Source organism: Taudactylus pleione, unplaced genomic scaffold (genome assembly GCF_031769625.1).
Source record: "Taudactylus pleione unplaced genomic scaffold, aTauple2 ptg000229l, whole genome shotgun sequence".
NCBI lineage: Eukaryota > Metazoa > Chordata > Amphibia > Anura > Myobatrachidae > Taudactylus > Taudactylus pleione.
Window position 1 is genome coordinate 5,184,844 of NW_028284631.1, and position 21,152 is coordinate 5,205,995.

Genomic DNA, 21,152 nt, shown 5'->3' on the forward strand with positions numbered 1-21,152 from the left:
CCTTTCGATGTACTCGATTAATCTAATAAATAGCGAAGATGACGTATGATGCGAGCGGCCAGGGGGAGTCTTTACAAAATAGCGAGCGCATGTTTCGTTCACTCGCTCAGACATAGAGGCGTCAACAGACCGCAAAGAGCGAGCGCTCGATTTAAATAGCCGGACCCTTTTTCTGAACGAGCGAGCGCAAATAGCGTCCGGCTCTGAATCAGGCCCTGTGTGTGGTACAAGACTGCAGAGACAAACGATTACATAAACAAGATGTTGTCCATATCTCATAAATTGACATCTGTAGGAGTCCAGGTGGACGATGACGAGGTCGCAATGACAATGCTACAGAATAACGCCTGAATTTGATGACTTGGTGGTGGCTTTAAAATGTGCAACTAAACTATCAACAGAGATTGTGAGGGCTAAATTGTTGCAGACCCAGGAATGCATGCCAGTTGAGACAATTGTTGAGAGTTCTGCTTTACTCACAAAAGACACTAAGACTAAAAGTCCAAAGTACAAGTGCTTCAAATGTCACAGAGATGGACATAAATCCTTTGAATACACTTATAAACTCAAGTGGTGCACAGATAAAGTGTGATAAAAAGAATGAGTCAGTTTTATATGTCATAGACAGTCACAGGAAGGATTGCTGGCACATGGTCTTGCATTTTCAGTTGCAATGAAGAATAGTTTACATCACTGAGCATGTGTGACCCTATAACAGAGGGATTGGAGACAAAGGACCTCATTTACAGCCGGACGCTATTTGCGCTCGCTCGTTCAGAAAAAAGGGGTGGCTATTCAAATGAACCGTTCGCTCTTTGCGGTCTGTTCACGCCTCTAGGTCTGAACGAGCGATCCAAACATGCGGTCGTTTTTTGGAAAGCTACGCCCCCTGGCTGCTCGCATCCTACGTCATGTCCGCTATTTATTAATCGAGTAAATCGACCAACGTATGAACTGCTCGCTATTCTTGTGGTTGGTTTTTCCTACCGCAATCTTGCGAGCAGTTCTGACTATAAAATAACCCAGTGACGTGGTCAATGACGCTGCTGTATTAATTATGCACTCCCATAAAACGCCCGTTTTGACCTTTAAGCACGCCTGCGTTCGGATCTCCACTCCCAGTTTTCAAGCACCTTCCCCTGTTACCACTCACATACGCCTCCTCCTGTCACTCAAAATAGCAGGCATTCGCTATTTAGCGAACAAACGATTTTTGGCCACACTGACTGGTTCGCGCATGTGTATTACGATCCGTATGCATGCGCAGTTGTGCAAACATCGCTCGGAACGAACGAGCGGCCGCTAACGAGCGGCTCTGAATCAGGCCCAAAGGCCCTCATTCAAAGGCAGTCGCAAGAAGCGACCACTCTCTCGGAATGAGGGCGGCCGCTTCATTTTTGAAGTGCGGCCTCCTGGTCATTAGTTTAGCTGTGGGTTACCACCCATAGCTTAACGACCGACCAGGTTGATGGTCGCGATGGAGTTAGTGGAGAGAAAGTCTATAAGCGTCACATTGTAGCAAGCTATTATAATGCTGGTGATAGGTTAACAAATGGACTGACGTCATAACTACTAAATGTGTTCCTGAGAAAATATTGTTAATATGTTTCACTGTTAATTTGTTACATATACCCATGTCTTATGGAGCATACACACGGTCAGATTTGTCAGATCTGTCAGATGAACGATTGAAACGATTTGAACGATTTTTGACTGCATTAATATGAATGGAATCGTCCAAGTCTGACTGCAAACACATCAGTTGTCAGATATCGTTATCTGACCATCGGGAACGCGCATCGTTCAAATCATTCATCTGGCAGATCAGACAGATATGTCAGATTTTCCTTCAGATGTGAACGATTGAACGATTTTTTAAATCGTTATCGATCAGATCTGAAGAAAAATCTGACCGTGTGTATGCACCATTAGGTTACAGGTGGACTTTACTGAGGGGCTTAAGTATAGAGTCAGCAGACAGTCCTCTCTCTCCCTGCGTGATGTGCAGGGGGGGCAATTGCACTCACACCCACCCAACAGACACTCTATCGGCACGCCCCTGTGTGGTACGCACAGCTGAAAACATAGTATGTTTTTGTTTTGTTTTTTGTAAGGAAGTGGTCTGCCCACACCTCCCCAAGTTGGCCACAGCCCCTACCAGTACCGGGGCCGGGCAAAGCTGTCAGCAGCCCTCCACCCAGTATCTACACCAGTAGGTCAGATCAATAATTTTCATGAACTGTATAAGACCTGAGTGAGAATAACACAAGCAGTAGAGAAATCAAACAAAATACAACTTAAAGCAGCAATCCCACAAATACTTTTTAAGTACATTGTTAAGCATACATCTATCATGCTGCGTAGCTGTCCACCTACAAATCATCATCTGCTTATAAAAATGTACAGTATGTGGAGGGGAGACAAGCATAGCTGCCAGTCACTCTGACAAACTTCCACTTGATAAGCATTGGGGGCTTCTAAGTGCTCTGAGTTTAGGAATCATCTGTGGCCATGTGATGACTGGGGTGGGGATAGGAAGAGGAGGATTTTACAGTGCATGACCAGATTGAGGTAAGGTATATCTTTCAAATTCTCTGAGCAATGTGGCTATGGTTGCCATGGTAGTCACACAACACTGTGTAAACTGTGCAGGACTATAAATAGTTAATCGTAGTCTTAAGAAACAAACTAAGGCTTAATTTTTATATCCAGGCTTATTACAGCCTGCCAGAGTGATGTATGTTAACAAAACACACTATTTTAATAAGAGGAATGTTCAAATATACAAGTAGACCATGTTTTGACCAGACTATTTAATCTGTGAAATATCACGCACAGTGAATACACAAAAATATCTGAGCGAACAGGCCAGCATATTGCCCATCGAAGTGTAACCAAAAATGGTGCAATCAAGCAATCATGAAATATAGACACAAGGGAACTAGAAACAAACAGATCTGCACTGGACTGCCTGGCCATAAATTGTTCTCAATTAATTATTACTAACAGTAATTTATACAGTGGCAACATATTACGCAGCAATTTATAAAGAATAATCATCCACATCAGTCGTGCCAGGGGTGGGCTAGGCTAGAGAGAAGGGGGGCATAAGCACCCTGGGCTGGTCCGCCATGGATTGTTTAGGAATCGCCTCTCTGATTGTTTAGCAGTGCAGCTTGGTGTGACTATGTGCAGCGTGTGCGGCCACGCCATTGTCTACTCTAAAACATTATTTGTCATACAGGGCGTCCATAGCCTTCGGGAGTCCTGTAGGACAAATATTGTATAAAGTCCTATCCGGTAATACTTGATACAGTCACTTATGTGTGGCATAACAACACCCACATCAATCCCAATGTCAGTGCATGCTCTATCCCTCTGTGACCTGTGTGACTTGCATATGCACACCTGACACCTGGCTGCTTGACAGGGGATTAGCTGAGCTGCATTTACTGAATGGAGCCAGCAGCCCCTCTGGAAACAACTCTGCTGCTATGGCTCCCTGGCACTCCCCTGTACCCGGGCTGTTTCCCGTGGCAGGGGCTTGCCAATCACCAGCTGCCAGGCCTATCTTGATTAATAGGCCAATGTGCTTCTACTCAATTAGCCACTGTGAACAGTTGGGTGAAACTAGAGCAGTCGCAGCTGAAACCCACCTGCTATTGCTACTCCTCGTGACTTATATTTGGCTACAGGCATGCCTCTTGTTCAGGGCCGGATTAACAATGGGGCGGATGGAACTACAGCTCCAGGCCTCCACATGACCAACACCAGCAGGCCACATGGTCGGCCATAACTTGTAAGTATTCAAATTGTATTTCTATTTCCCTCACAAAATGATGAAATGTTTATTCTTTTGCATATTTAGGAAGACATTGGGGCTGATAGTGTAGGGGGTTTACACGCCCAAATGGCACTGACCAGACCACACCCGCACAGCACTGGTCACACCTCCTTTGAAATTCTCATAATAGGCCCTTGAATATTTTCAGCCCCAGGCCCATGTGGCCGTAATCTGGCCCTGCTCTTGCTTGTGACACTGGAAGGGGATAGGGGATCTGATGGGCATGGGGCAAGTGGGAAGATCAGAAGAGCATTTAAGAGGCATATGGGGGTGGCCTGGGGGCATACATGCCTGCCCTCCTGGTTTTCGTGGAAGGCTCCAGATTTTTCGGGTAACCCCCCGCACCCCTGGAAAGGGTAGGCGTTTCTCCCACAATCTGCCCATTTCCTAGTGAAGTGGGCAGAATGGGGAGAATTTCCACGGCGATCGTGGGTCCCTGTAGGGGGCAGGGCTTAATGAGGCGATGCTCCATGAATCGCGTCATTTAGCCCCGCCCTTAAGCCAATTGCGTAAATTTTCCTGTGAAGGGGGCATGGCTTAATGACGTGACCCATCAGGCCCCGTCCCCATCACAGCCCACCTGCTTGTCCTCCCCAGGCTTCTCCCGGGGAGGACAAGCAAAAGGTAGGCAAATGTGCCTGGGGGGCATGTGATGTAATTATGATTGTGCCCTTCAAAATTGAATGTGCCCTTCCCAGAGGTCAGCACCTGTCTGAAAAGAAAAAAAAAATCCTACAGTGAACACCGTTTCCTTACTCGCTTTACGATATGCAATAATGACTATTGATTTGCTGCATTGTCAGTGATCACTTACTAATTATATATATATATATATATATATATATATATATATATATCTATATCTATATATATATCTATATCTATATCTATATTGGTCAAAGCAAACAACTGGTGTTTGATTGGGAACTTCCATTATGTAGAAACTGAAAAAGATTTACATTTTTTACTTAGGGCAGACTGTTTATAAATTTGTTTATATTTGTTACTGATTTCTCATGTTTTACTGCATATAAACCACACCCACATTAGACAAACCACGCCAACACGGATTGTCGCACCCATTTTTACTTTAGGGTATGTTTTTAAAAAGGCCACTGGTTTGTGTTTGCCCTGTGGGCTAAAAGGTGCCAATCAGTTCCTTAGACCTGCTTGGATTACAGCTTTGCACACTCTTGGCATTCTCTCAATCAGCTGCATGAGGTAGTCTCCTGGAATGGTTTTCCAACAGTCTTGAAGGAGTTCCCAGAGGTGCTGAGCACTTGTTGGCTGCTTTTCCCACACTCTGCGGTCCAACTCATCCCAAACCAGCTCAATTGGGTTTAGGTCAGGTGAATGTGGAGGCCAGGTCATCTGACACAGCACTCCATCACTTTCCTTCTTGGTCAAGTAGCCCTTAAATAGCCTGGAGGTGTGTTTGGGGTCATTGTTTTGTTGAAAAACAAATGATGGTCCCAGTAAGCACAAACCAGATGGGATGGCATGGCGCTGCAGAATGCTATGGTAGCCATGCTGGTTAAGCGTGCCTTGAATTTTTAATAAATCACCAACAGTGTCACCAGCAAAGCACCCCCACACCTTCACACCTCCTCCATGCTTCACAGTGGGAACCACACATGCAGAAACCATCCACTCACCTTCTCTGCGTCTCACAAACACATGGCAGTTGGAACCAAAAATCTCAAATTTGGACTAATCATACCAAAGTATAGATTTCCACTGGTCTAATGTCCATTCCTTCTGTTTTTTGGCCCAAACAATTCTCTTCTTCTTGTTCATCCTCAGTAGTGGCTTCTTCGCAGCAATACGACCATGAAGGCCTGATTCATGCAGTCTCCTCTGAACAGTTGATGTTGAGATTTTTCTGCTACTTGAACTCTGTGAAGACTTTATGTGGTCTCTAATCTGAGGTGCTGTTAAGTAGCGGTTTCTGAGGCTGGTAGCCTAATAAGCCTATAGACTAGGACCTTAACTCCTCTAGCTCAGAGCTGGTGCTCAAATCAAGTCCTTTAATGGGGAGGAAATGGCGGTGTACCCTTCTCCAGAGCAAGGAACACCCAAATAAGTAAGTGTCCTATGAAGAGGCCTCCCTCATCAGCTGGTGCAAAGTCACAAAAGCTGCGCTTTACTCTGCAAACCCGTGAATTTTGATGGAAATCTAGGGGAAACGGTTCAAGTCCGGACACTGAAGTGCCACCAAAGAGGATTCTGCATTGTGCCCGGGCTGTATTGCGATAATTTGCTACCTATGTATTTTTCATTTGAAATAACAAAAAAAGTTAACTTATATTTAAGTTTACATAGAACATATAATTGGATATATCCTAATGTAATGACTATCCTATTTAAATGTATGTAAGTGAATAGTACAATAAATGTTTTGCCTAACAAGATAAACTTGTATTCTGTTCAAGCACGCTTTTATTTATCTGGCTGCAGTGTGCACCGTTCCTTTGGCTTTCAAGCAAGAACTATGCCCAAACCTGTACGTTTGGGTGATACTTTCTAGTGAAGCACTTAGTATCATGAGTGCTGAAAAAGGGGATTTAGCTATGTCACACAATATTTTCCCAAAGTCTCAAGGAAATTAATGCACTTTACGTTTTCACACATGTAATATTGCAATTAGTAAGTGCATAATGCTTGCTTTCATTCTTCGAAAACTTCCCCCTAGTCATAGACATAATACATACACCAAACATTCACTTACAACAGCAACACACATTGTCAAACATATAAATACATTTTATCATCACAACCATCATAATGAACTAAAATGATTGTGATCTATGGCCCTGATTCAGAGCCGGACGCAAGTGGCTGCTCGTTCGCTCCGAGCGATGTTTGCCCAACTGCGCATGCGTACGGATCGTAATACGCATGCACGAACCACTCAGTGCGGCCGAAATTCATATGTTCGCAAAATAGCGAATGCCTGATAATTTGAGTGACAGGATGAGGCGTATGTGGGTGGTAACAGGGGAAGGTGCTTGAAAACGGGGAGTGGAGATCCGATCGCAGGCGTGCTTAAAGGTCAAAACGGGCGTTTTATGGGTGCGCATAATTAATACAGCAGCGTCATTGACCACGTCACTGGGTTATTTTATAGCCAGAACTGCTCGCAAAATTGTGGTAGCAAAAACCAACCACAAGAATAGCGAGCAGTTCATACCCTGGTCGATGTACTCGATTAATCTAATAAATAGCGGACATGACGTAGGATGCGAGCAGCCAGGGGGCGTATTTTTCCAAAAAACGAACGCAAGTTTTGTTCGCTCGTTCAGACCTAGAGGCGTCAACAGACCGCAAACAGCGAACGGTTCATTTGAATAGCCACCCCTTGTTTTAGAACGAACGACCGCAAATAGCGAGTGGCTCTGAATGAGGGCCTATGACTTTGAAATGGAATATCAGACTGTTCTGAAAATGAAAATACTATGGTATATGTAGTCCACTTCCAACAGACCATTAGAATCATATGAATAATTTTGGAGTGGCTAAAACGTGCAAATACAAATATAAGTATAAATAAACCTCAATAAATGAAAGCCTTGTTACAAAGAAGCAATATTGTATACACAGCAACCCATACCTAGGAGAGTGCCCCTGATTACTATAGCTGAGTGACATTGATTTTTAGTAAAAACCCAAATGGATGACACTCCTGATGAGACTCTTATAGCAGCACCTCACAAGGGTCATCAATCAAGATCCCACTCCACAAGCCGTGGCACACACATGAAAGGTAAAAACACGCCACAGCAGCACAAATCAATATAGATTTGTCTGAAGTAATATCCTTGTGATACAATCTCTGGTAGAGGAATGTTTTATGAGCCAAATGAATAGATGCCTTCAGAGAGGAGGCCGCGGACAGAGCAATAACAAGCATCTCATATATGTAATCATTGCTCCTGCAGCAGCAGCACACTGAATAAGATGACACCGCAGCCATAAATGAGCATTGCAGTGACACAGGGGAAAGATCCGGCCATTAATAGTATTTGCACATAGATTAAAAATGAACAATATACTTGTTAGCCTTTAACTCGACATGGATTCCAACAAGTTAGTGCTAACCATCATGATAACTAGTGGTGTGACATTAATAGCCTTGTCATTGCAGCTCTCACAGCCTGCCTGAAAGATCGCCAGCTCTGAACCAATTTTATATCTATTGTAACATGGGGTATAGACATGAGGACTCCAGACGGGCAGGTTCTTCGTAAAACAGTGGCTTTTAATGCCAGAAAACACTGCACCTTAGTATAGGTGAGCATAGGCCTGGATACACAAGGGCACATAACAGAAAATAAGCAAATAAACATAAAAGTAAATGTCCCAGCACTCCTTGTGCCTAACAGTCAGCAGTCACAATATCTGTGGACCTTCCAGGTCCTGGCACCCTAATACTAACCACCACTCCCGGCCTATCACCTGGCCTGTTTGTCTGGCATCAGGAGCAAAAAGCATCAGGTGTGTGGGAGTTTTAAACCCTTCCTGTGCTCCAGTGATTATTCCAGCTGGGTCTGTGTAGATGTGAAAACCTGGAATTCCACACCTCCACTGCCAATGTAAAACGCACAGGTTTCACTCCAGCCTCCCTTGGAGGGAGCCGATTCCACCAGAATGTGGGAAATTCAAATGAGAGACGACCCCTCTCACCACACTATTGATATCTATATACAATTGTCAAGTACACCTTATGCCAAGTTTTCAACAAACATTTACCATGTCCGTTATGTAACTCAGTACCTCAATAGGTTTATATCTGTCTTCTATTACAGTATTTTCTTACCAGAAAATCCATCCAGCCAAGCAGTGCTCAATATATGCTACAACATATGTACCTACCAATCACCATCATTAACTCTAAGGATATATTTTGCATCCTAGCATATTTATCTCAGCATATCTGTTGATTATTTTGTTATGCCAGACCACTTGCCTATAACAAATGTGCTACCAAATTTGCCCAACAAGTCATGCCAATCACATTATGCCAGCAGACTAAGCAAACACATCATGCCTGTATATATGGCTACCAGTACATCATCCAACACAGTCCTGTCTGCACATTATGGCAGCATTTCATCACCTAGCCATTCAGCAGCATTATTTTATGTAAGGACCTGATTCTGCAATCCAGTCCACGCCCTCCATGATTGGGCAGAACATAATATATCACAAAATGGTTTATAACATTTGTGAGAACAATAACAAAAACATTGGGACATATTTATTAGACCAATTTTGCTGGAAATCCAAATACCCACAAAATGTAAGCATCACCTGAAATAGTAGCCACCATGGGTTTCTATGGAGGCTGCTATAATGTGAGATTTACAAAGCTCCAGAATGTGAAGCATTCCGGAGCTTGGTCACGATAGTAGTCACAGACTACTACATGTCACAGACTTTACCGAGAGAGGGATCTTCTGGACCCCTCCCCAGTAATAGGCACTCACACATGGTCGATCTGATGACCGCGCATGCGCAGCAGATTCCGCAGCATAAAGTAAAGCGATCGAGAAAGGCTCCTGTCTGAGTCCCTGTCCACCGGGAGATGAATAATTTCATATTGCCACAAATCATAGCTAACTAGGCTGCAGGTGGCTCAGCAAAGTTGCCGACCTTGGTGTGATCACGGGATATTCTATACAAAATTTAGCAAGTACTCTCCATTGCCTATACATATTTACCAAGAAACTTTGGCAGCTGCCTGTGCATCCTCTTCCCTCTCATTCGCTGCCCACATTCAGTCCCTCACCCATTCATACCACCTTCATACCATCTCCAGGGTCAGAACCTCTCACATCAGCCTGAACGCAAGTAATACTCATCCACTTTGGTTATCTCTCATATGAAATATTGCAACTTTCTCCTCTATCTCGTCTAACTCTATCCCGCCTCTCACCTCTTCAGGGCATCCTTAATGCCGCTGCTCATCTTATTTTCCTTTTGTAACTTTCCGCACCCACCCCTCTCTGCCAGGTGTTACACCAACACACAATCCCCTACAGAATTCATCAAACTCCTCACCTTCTCCTATAAAACCCTCAATCAATCCAATCCTCCCTACATCCCCAGCCTCATTTCTATCCCTACTTCCTCCCACTCCTCTCATGCTCGGTCTATGATACTGATCCACTTTTGCTTTTGGTGGTATGTATTTTATTTTTTACAAGTACAGTAATATGCCATTTTAGTTAAAAATAATAGGTCCTTGACAGTACCCTACACTTTAGCTTTGGTAGCACATGTACCTAAGGTGTCTTATAAGAGGAGGAGGCCATTTTCCCAGTGGCTCCAGCAACATGGCACCAGCACCATTTTCCCAAATGTTTCTTCAGTGGAGGCTGCAAGGTAAGTATATTCTATGAGTGCAGGTGTGAGACCTGTGCCCCCTCACACTGCACCTATAGATACGCTAATGACATGGGCCTCGCATTGAGAGATCCAGGTCTATAGCAGGCTTAGGACACCTGCCGGGTTTTCAGCTTTTCTTGAACTGCATTATCATAGTGTGCCATGTTATTTGCTGTAGGCTAGCAATAAAGGAGTTGACTCAGAGTTGGAAGCAAGTCTGGCGTACATTGCTATGACGGAATGTGTATATATTCTCCCATTTTATAGACGTATGCCTCTTGAGGTGCGACGGTATCTATTTCTGTGGCATATGTGCCTAGTTTCCTACTAGCCATAATTATCATCAATGTGCTGCTGCACCTGTCTTATACTTGGTTCAAAATATGTCCAGGTCTGTATAGGAGCCATTTGTGTTAACATCCCCACCCCCACTGAATGATGGGAGCAGCCGACACATCCCAGTTTCCCCTCTTCATGCACATGTATAGGTGCTATGGAAATGTATATGACTCTGCATAGCCCATACTTGTGTGCCCCCTTACCTGACGCATGCAGAAGGTGAGTACGCGTAAGATAAAATCAGCCCCCAAGTGCATGTTATTTACACAATCCCCACCTATGTATTGAGATTTGATAATTAACAAAGGCTTTCATGACCTGTGAGAATGAGACTAGATTTACCCACGATAAAGAGGAAGCACTAAATTACTGTTGTGTTTTCCATTAGCAATTTAACATTACTGAATCAGAGCTGGCACAGGATTTATCTGAGACAGAAGGGGGAAGAACTCAAGGACTCTTGTGTCTTCCACTGGCAATTTAGCAAGTCCCAGGCACATCACTTGGCAGCAGGTAAAAGCAGTTTGGCACACACACACGCTGCTCTTTTCTGGATGATTTCAGACATTCTTGATCCTAGCTTTTGTTTGATATTCAGAAGATTCCAATGTTTATTACACATCTGTAGACTAACTGTACTGTGCAGTGCAGCTTACTGCACTTTTCTCTATGGGTACCAAGAGTGCCAAAGTATCTTGATGCCAACATGTACAGTAGTTCATCCCATGAACACTTAGCCTCAGCTCTATTAATAAATCCTTGCTTTAATATACTTTCCTACTAAACAATCATAACCACAGACAACATATACACTATTATATATTAGTGCTTTATTTGAGGTTCCTTGAAATGCCCCCTCTCCAGCTCCAGAATTTGACCCTTAGGTTGTGTGGACCCTGACATTGTTCCAGTACACAAGGGGCATAACTCCCGAGGCAGCAGCTTCTACAGTGCCTGGCAGCAGAGTTGTCCCTTGTATGGTCAACTGGTGCTGCTTCAGGCCTGGTTAACCTCTGCCATTTAGCACAGAGGGCCTGATTCAGACCCGGTCGCAAGCGCTGAGCGCTCGCAACCGGGTCTATGGTGGCCCAGAGTGCATGACGGAGCCGGCTCCATCGTGCGCATGCGCGAGACCCGGATGGCGACGAGCAATCAGTCGCTCCGGGTCTCGTACCAAAGGGGGCGTGCTGTCAATGTTGAGTGACAGCACGCCCCCTTTGGTGGGCAGGCCGGGGGAGTGGCTGACCAAACTGAGGCGTTCCCATGTGAACGCCTCCGTTTGGGGGCGGCCCCACTGACATCACGAGTGATGTCAGTGGGAGAGATTTCAGCTCTGTTAGAGCCGAAATCTCTCAGGGGCTTGCGGCAACGAGACCCTACCACAAGGGTCTCGTCGCAAGCCCGATGGTCGCGATGGTCTTGACCATCGCGACCATCTTCCTGGCCGCTCGCTATAGCTGTGGGTGGTCACCCACAGCTATGCGAGCGGCCAGAAGGCGGTTCTAGAAAAAAAAAAATAGCCCAGCCCTGATTCAGAGCGAGCGCTCTGTCAGAGTGTCTGGTTCTGAATCAGGGCCAGTGTGCACTGTTAGCAGGTGTCCATCCCTAGGAACTTCAGTGGCCCATTCACATTTATGCTATTGGGCCCACATGTTTTTAGATACCACCCTTTCAGTACAGCAGATGTTCTTTGTGTAATCCATTAAGAGTAATTCCTTTTAAAACAAATGGACTTTCCAAATATATTGACAACAACTGACCAAAATCTGATTTAAATCTGCTTAATATCTATGATTCGGTTACACTCAGAAGATTTTGGCAACCTATGACTTGATAGCTGTCAGATCATGCTTACAAGGTGTAGTTCAAAGAAACATGGAGAGCACAGAGTTGTATTCTGCTGGATACATAGCTCGACCATGCCGACAGGACCACTATCCAATTTTGGTAACATTGAGCACTCTGGCTTTATCTCAGACCAAAAGGGAGTCTATTAATTCAGTCAAAAGAGAACCATAGACACCAAAGCCGACAGCAATCATCCACCGACGGGAGTTATAGACATATCCTTAAATCATTTATTTGATTGGCTTATTATCAGGCATCACACTAATTTGGGGTTCATATATACGCTAATGTTGGTTCAATCGGCTGGTGATGTGGCCACTTATATATGCGGACAACCAAACTAAGACTTCATTTTGCAAATCAGAGTGATACCTTCTGTGCTAGCAGGCTAAACTATCTTGTCCCCCTGCAAAGAAGTGGTTTCATATAATATTTTTAAGAAGGATATGGATCTATATCTAGGCATATTATAGACGTAACCTAAACGTTCTTAGAATATACATAACACAGCCAAAATGAATAGTTTCTGGTTCAAAATAATGGCAAAACACAGGTGGATCCGTTACATGAACATAATTTATTAAAATGTACAGTCAGCTCCCAACAGTGATGGCAGTTTAGGGGTGCATAGTCAGCCGGTCAGATAACTACAAATTAGTGACATCACTAAGGCATCAATGACGGCTCTAATTCCTACCAAAAATATAATCTGCAATCCAACAAATATTGTGCAGCCACAAAAAGCAGCTGTCTCTACTGTGGGCCTGATTCAGATGCAAATAGTTCCAAAGATCACCCAAAGCACAGGGACGCCCACTGCTGCTTTCTCATCTGCGGACGCCACCGCTTACCTGCGTAAAAATTGGCAACATTGACGCACATCGAGCAGCCATCTTGCCCTTGCGGCAGGTTTATCCAGCTGCAGACATTGCAGCTCTCCAGACACGCAGAGAGCTCTTATGCAGCGTAGGAGGAGATCTCAATGGCTAATTTATGCATGCCCGTGTAACAGCGTTTAAACCATCCGACACACCTGCGTTTTTATGACCACCCCCAGTTACCTCCCACAAACACTGACTGTCACTCACTGTGCGAATTGATCCTTTGTGCGTGCCTAATCACAAACCAATCGCAGCGTGTGTGCAGTGCGGCTTACACGCAAGTGCAATAGCAAACAATCACTTGATCTGCGTAAAAATAGTCTCCATCTCTGAATCAGGCCCCGTGTTCAATAGGTACACTTTAAGAAATGAGCAAGTGGGAGTACACTCATCTTATTTTCTGGACAGTTGAAAGAAGTCTGCTTAAGAAAATACTACATGAAAACTCTTATACCCAGTTACTTGGCCCAGTATATGAGTCAGTCAGACTAGCTCTCCATACAGGGACAGATTTGACCACCTCCTCTATATTTGTTGCCCTTTTGTGAAATAATGGTGAGCAATGTGTACAATTAAGTCAGAAGCAGAAATCTGCACATGCTTGTATGGCACGTGATTCTATTACCCCATGCAGCCGCGTTCACCTGAGTCCTTCAGTAAAAAACAAATCAAGTGTAATGAAGATCAATTTAAGGGATTTTATGAGTTGCTTCATTAAAACGTTCCCCATTATACTACAGAAAAAGAAAAGCTGCCTGAAATTCAGGATTACATTACTAGCAGCCAGCAGGGACCGATCTATATTTGTGCGCACAGAAAAAAATCTCAGGCTCACATGCATGTTTTGCAGCAATTACGTTTTGTTTACACACAGGCAAACATACATAGAAGCAGTCCAGGCATAAGGAGTCCTAATAATACATTGGCTAAGCTGGTAGCTGAGGCATGCAAGGTTACCAGCAAACACCTACACAATGATAGCGTACTTTTTATGTGCGGTTTACGTATACATAACATAAGACACTGCCAAGCTGCAGTACAGTGCATACCCTGACATGATGGACCGTGTTTGGTCAGAGGATGGGTTTAATAAAATGGGATTTGTGAATTGTTTAAAAGTCTTCTGTGCAAAAAGACAGTTTAGGAAATATGGGCTTATTTGCGTATCATGCCATTTATAGCTATGGAATATGATGTGTCACAGCGCATGTAGGTGTATACATATACTTGCAGCACATAATGCATAAATGTGTATAGTCACAATAAATTTACTCCCACCCAGAGCTATATATAATAAATCTGCAATACGGTTATATGAAAATGACACACACTTATGTATTAATAATACCTACAGTTACACTACCCACATTCCTTCATACAAGGGACATTAATATGATCACGCAATTTCAAAGTGCCATACTGTAAACCTCTGAAACACACACACACACACAGTCCTGCACATACACAAACATACAGACACACCGACCTGTGAGACACTTCTCAATTAAATGCAGGAGTGCAGTACATAGAGGAGAGAAGCATGGCTGTATAGGTGAATATAGAATAATGGACAGCAGTGCTAATGACAGAAGGACATGCAGAAATACACACACACACACACACACACCTACTCATGCTGTCACGCACTCTCGTGGCTATCAGCAGTGTGTACGCTTTCTATATTTAGCTGTCAGCATTCTATGCTCTAATACCAACTCTGTCTCTCTCACCCTTCGATGGGGTCTTCCTCGCATGGGCTTGGAGGGTCACAAGCAAGTGCTTCCCCCTCCTTGGACACTGCCTGAGGCTCCATGCTGCACTCTCTCAGACAGTCAGAAGTGTGCTGAGAGTGCAGGGATGCTGCCTGCCAGCCAGAGACTGCACTCCGGGTGGTTACCAGGGAAACGGAAAGGAAAAGACACTATGGATGGGGGGGGGCTTGCACTAAGTGGAGAATAAGGGAAGAAATAAACAGAAAAGAAAGGATGGAGAGAGGAAAGGGGAAAAGATGTGCGGGGTGAGGGAGAACAAGAGCTAAATAGAGAATGGCAAAAAAAAGAGAAAAGGAGAGAGAGGAGGAGAAAAGAGATGGAGCGAGTTGGATTAAAGGAGGAGGGAGTACAACAGAATAGGTGTTTAGAGAGACGACAAAAATAGATTGCAAAACAATGTTAGAGAAGAGAGGGTTATATATACACAGGGAAGGTGTCTGATCTCGTTTTCAATTGAAAAGATGGGACCTGTGACCTGCTAACCTATTTATCGCAGCCACAGGGACTGAGATCATGCTATAAATTGGGAAGAGAAACAGGTGGCTGCAGATGAGGAGGAGGGGGGCTGATTGGGAAGTGCTTAATGTGTTAGGGACAGAAAACTGGGAAGAGTCAGCTGAAGAAGTTGCTGTACAGTACTCAGAGTGAGGATCATTCCGGACCAGTGTGCATCTGGACTGTGTGATGACACCTACTGTGCTTTTTACTTTTTGGTCATCCCCAAAGGGCAATATAATTGCAATACGACAACCTGTTAGCTCAAATGGCTTTGCACACCAATCAAATTGCAGTATGCAACCCCTGTGTGTGTTGAGTTACAAAGATGGAAACTTTCACATTTGGAATTCCCAACTACAGTGTCATACTTCGGAAGTAGGTGACACTACATTACAGAAGAACTGCAGACACTTTTTTTTTTTTCTCTAAAAAACTATCCTCCTATTCATGATTAGCATAAACGTGTGCCTGCGGTGCATATACACAGATCTATGGCGTATATACTTCCAGGGTGAAAGTACTTATTGGGGCCAATGCATAGCTGAACAGAAGAGGTAGGTCAAGAAGTGCGCTCTGATGATGATGTATAGCAGCAAAGCAGATGCACATGTAGGGGAGGTCGTATTTCAGTTACCACTGTATGCATGCTTCTTCGGGGCAAAGTACACCCAAAGTACTTGGAACTCAGGGCCCGCTTCAGAGCTGGACGCTCTGACCAGAGCGGTCGCTCTGAATCAGGGCCCTCCTCCCTCAACTTGGAGCGGCCTCATGGATGCTCGCATAGCTGTGGGTTACCACCCACAGCTATAGCGAGCATCCATGATGATGGTCGCGATGGTCAAGACCATCGCGACCATCGGGCTTGCAACGAGACCCTGCGGTAGGGTCTCGGTGACCGCAAGCCCTGGAGTGATTTTGGCTCTATCAGAGCCAAAATCACTCCCACTGACATCACTAGTGATGACAGTGGGGCCGGACTCAGACGGTAGGTGTTCCCATGGGAACGCCTCCGTCTGGCAGCCATGCCCCTGGCACGCCCACCAAAGGGGGCTTGCTGTCACTCACCATCGACAGCGCGCCCCCTTTGGTACGAGACCCATAACGACGGCTTGCGCATGCGCAATTCGGCACCATCGACCCTTTTGCGAGCGTCCTGTGCTCGCGAGCGGGTCTGAATGACCCCCTCTGTTTTAAGACTATTATGTTGTACATAGGCATAGTACAGATAAATGCGTCATTCAGTTACCATGGTAACAGACGGAGGAATGTCCGCCATGTTGAAGAAAAAAGCCGGAAACAGTTAGAAAAGAACATTAGATAGGGGGCATTATATGAATAAGAATCAGAAATAGACTTATTAAGTGGATAAATTAGATTAAATAAGAAGTCAGAAACCATAATTAGGCCGAAGATATGTTTCTGGGACTTGTAATTCCATACTGCAGATTATAACTTTTGGGACTTTATATATACACACACACACACACACACACACACATTATATTGGAATTTTGAAATGGACAATGCTATGAAGCTTTGGCCCTTATTTACTACAATCCGCATTTCAAATGTGGTTGTAGTGTGATATTTTCGACCAAATTCTTCAAACCATTCACATTCCCTTGATTAGGAAATATCACTGGAATGTATCAAAAATCACTTGCAGGAATAGAGCTTGCGATAAAGCCCTGTCCCTGCGAATCCCCTCCCCACAGTTCTCACTATACATATATACACACACACTTATAATATTGTATTTGTTTTTTTACAATATTAATTTGATATCATTAGTAATAATATTAATAATAATAAATAAAAAGAATAATAACGTGTATTGACACTTACTTCCCTACCAGTGTTCTTTAACCTTATTTAATATATTTTTTATTAGTGCAGTTTCACATCTTTTTCTTTTTTTCTTGTACTTAGATTGGACTTTTCAATAATTAAATATTTGGAACTAGCTGCAGTATTCCTATTTTTAAAATTTTATTTTCAAGCATGAATGTAGATTAATTTTTTATCATATATCAAGAAATATTTTTATTAGTGATGCAGTTTAAAAAAAAAAAAAAATGTTTAATTCCTCTGTTCTGCCATATTGTTACGTGTAGGTGAATTATATACATACTCCAAATCTCTTATGAAGATGCTAAAGTACTGAAAGCAAAGCAGGTATATACACATAACAGTTTTGTACTTAAAAACTATAATTTGGACTCTAAGGGGTACATTTCCAAATTTGAGAGTTTTTAGAAGTGGAGATGTTGCCCACAGGAACCAATTGGATTCTACTTAACATTTCACTAGAAGATAATAGCTAGAATCTGATTGGTTGCTATAGGCAACATCTCCACTTCTAAACCTCTCACTGTAGTAAATTTACCTCTAGGGGGTATATTTACTAAAGTGCGGGTTTTAAGAAGTGAAGATATTGCCAATAGCAACCCATCGGATTTTAGCTATTATCTTCTAGAAGGTGCTAAATAAATGTTACGTAGAATCTAATTGGTTGCTAACATCTCCACTTCTAAAAACTCACAATTTAGTAAATACACATTTACTATTTGATATACTGTATATTTAGTAATTTGAAGATAACTTTTTTGTGTTAAACTTTATTCATATCTGCAACATTTTATTAAAATAAATAAATATATTCATTCTTTAAAGAAAAACCTTCACGTCCTCTGAGTGAGGGTAAGAACCGGTGAATTAAGGAAAAATCAAGTGGCATTAACTAACTCCAAAATATGCAGGTATGCAGCACACGAATAGCCCTTTCACACTGAAATCTTGGGTCCTGTCCGGGTTATTGAACACTGTTTCAACCCGTGTTGCAGCCCTTTGGTAATAGAGATAGTGGTTTCATGTAAATAGTGTACATGGGGCAATGTTGTGGGAGCAGCTAAGCTGTAGAGGTCACCAACTTCTCTATTTAACCCGGAAACACAACACAGTTTGGCAAAGGCCCCTCTTGCTCAACCTAGCGCATAGCAAGATGCACACCCGCATTCTGCTTTTAGGAATTGAATTAGTAAAATAGTCACATGCCTCCTTAGCAGGACTGGGTATGGGAAGGTAAATGCGCTTACTAGAACGCGTTACGTGTGGAATAGCCCACAAAACACACATTTGGGGGGTACCTGCAAATCTTACATATCCCCTATATGTTTCTACAGGGGATTGCAGTAGATATTGAACATATCTGCTGTGATCCCTGTTTTCGTTCCCAAAAGCAGCTTCTATAGGTTTCTAAAGGGGCTGCTTCAATGCCGAATTTACTAAGCATCGGAATGTGAAGCATATGCAGATGGTAACAAAAGGGGATGTGTGGTCCCGAGAACTCCTAAAATGAAATGCGAAATGATAGGGAATAGCCCCTTTTTTTAAATTGGAGTAATCCTCTTTACATAATCTTAATCTATATGAAATATAGAGCCAAATTAAGGCAGCCTTTGCAGATGATATTCACTAACCACTCCCACCTATAGCCCCCACACATATGAGGATCAGAAGAACCAAGCACCATACTGCACCACCTGCACTGACATAGAACATGAATGCAGATAGTCTGCATTCACAGTTCCTCATTTAAATAAGTGTACCCATACATTCTAAACCAGGAGGCTTTGTCCCCAACTTCCATTTAACAGTAACACAGTTCTCATGCTTAGCAATTAAACTCTAAATCAACCCACTAAAATAACCATCAAACATTCCAGTTAGAAGTTCCCCTTTATTTATATATATGTATTTATTGTGTATCTATTATATATTTTTTATTATTCATCAATTTTGATTCATCAACATTTATTATACCAGATGCTTAGGATCATTTTATGTAATTAATAGTATATATTTTATGGGAAAAGATTATACCTCAGCAAAATAATGAATTGTCTAACCTCACCGTGACCCAGAGTGTTGAATCTAAAACAAGTAATGAAAGAGTTAAAAATCAAAAAGGAGAGGTGGAGCCATGACAGGCCCTTTATAGGGAACTCCAGGGACAGACATCCACACACAGCCCTGATGAAGCCCAAAACGAGTGGACTGGTGAAACGCGTTGCCTCCCCCTGTGCAGTGCAGTGCATTGGAAGACGCTGGCCAGCAAGACAGATTGTGCACACTCACGACTGGATGTCTCCTCCAAAACCCTTGATGACTGCTCCGAACTGTCGCTGTGAGAGGATCCCACATCAACAGGGATTATCACCACTTGGCACACACAGACAGGGGGGGAATATCAGACACTGAAGCAACATGATTCTGAGATCCACACAAGATGGAACCTTTTGTTACACTAGCCAGGCTTCCAAATTACCTTGAACCGGGTACCTGGCAGACTGCAACTTCTTCCAAACTCCAGACACCTGAGGTGTGCGCACCGGAACTTTGAAACCAAGGAGTAACTATTTTGCAAATATTTATACTGAGCTCTGGATACATAAACTGGACAATTTATACATAAACTCTGAGAAGAGCGCGATATCCGTTGCTAAATAATTTGTCATTGTATGCTTATTTTAATATTGAATGTTTTTTTTTTTTTTTATTTGTTTGTTTGTGTTTTTACATACATGTGCTATAACTTCTATAAAGCAGTCTCTTATCTGATGTGCACTAAAGCACAGAAATGTATTTTATTGCTACTATTTTTATCATATCATACTACCTAATGCTTTTGTACTTCAGAAATAATTATGACGTTTTAATATGAAAAATTATTAGTGTTTGCATCCAATACACATTTGTTTCGAGTATTCAGATGGTGTTAGCCACTGTAGCCTATGAAGTACTTACTACAGATTTTGTCTGCTTGCACATGCACCAATGGACGTCAGTGCATGCCCAGCACAAGCGCGGGGAGGACAGAAGCAGAAACTAAAGTTATCGCAAATACCCCCATCTGGGAAATTCATGACGAAATGTAAAGACGCTACCCAATCAGCAGTGATTGCCAGCACAACAGACAGGGAGAGAGGACGCGTGCAGGGATGCAGAGGGGCGGGAGGTCCCTCTGAGATTAACGGTTGCTGTACGATCTTTCAGCAGTCGTCCACTAGGCTTTTCAGACTGGTCGCATCAGATGTCATTGCTTGTGCTGGAATTATTTAGGTCTTAAATCAATAACAGATTATCATGACGTCTTTATTATATGCATCACTTTTGTGGGTATAAATTGAATGGGGATTTGGGTGGATATTACAGTGCTTATCTGCGTCAAATGCTCCTGCTTGGTACAAAAGTTTCCTTTAATATAAGCTCCTGGTACATTGTGAGAACCCGCACATTTGCTATGGCAAAGGGGCTCTTTGGCTACATGCTAATCAGGGAATATTCCCCCTAATTATGTCCTCTCCATCCTTTTTATCCAATTTAAATATCTCATCTCACAGAATAAAACTTCATATTTGCATATAGGTGCAATATCGGGAATATCACTACCATACCAGAGAAAGGTGAAAACTGTTGTAACATTAATGCATTTGAAAACAACAGAATTTTGATTGGATCTTGGCCCCCTTGATGCAGTCCACCATAGCCCATAAATGACAGTATCCACATATTTAAGGCAAA

At 43.1% G+C, this 21,152-nt stretch overlaps 1 protein-coding gene across 2 annotated transcripts in view; it reads right to left on the reverse strand.

Annotated features, from left to right (window-relative positions):
* The window catches only part of NGEF (neuronal guanine nucleotide exchange factor), a 151,952-nt gene that overhangs the window by 78,616 nt on the left and 52,184 nt on the right, over positions 1-21,152 (reverse strand). The window contains exon 1 of one of the 2 annotated variants that reach the window (XM_088479260.1): positions 15,030-15,478. The exons of the other annotated variant lie outside the window; for it this stretch is intronic. Coding sequence (XP_088335386.1) covers positions 15,030-15,112 — 83 coding nt within the window. The 5' untranslated portion in view covers positions 15,113-15,478. Of the gene's footprint in view, positions 1-15,029; positions 15,479-21,152 lie in introns of those variants that run through there. 2 annotated transcript variants of the gene reach the window in all.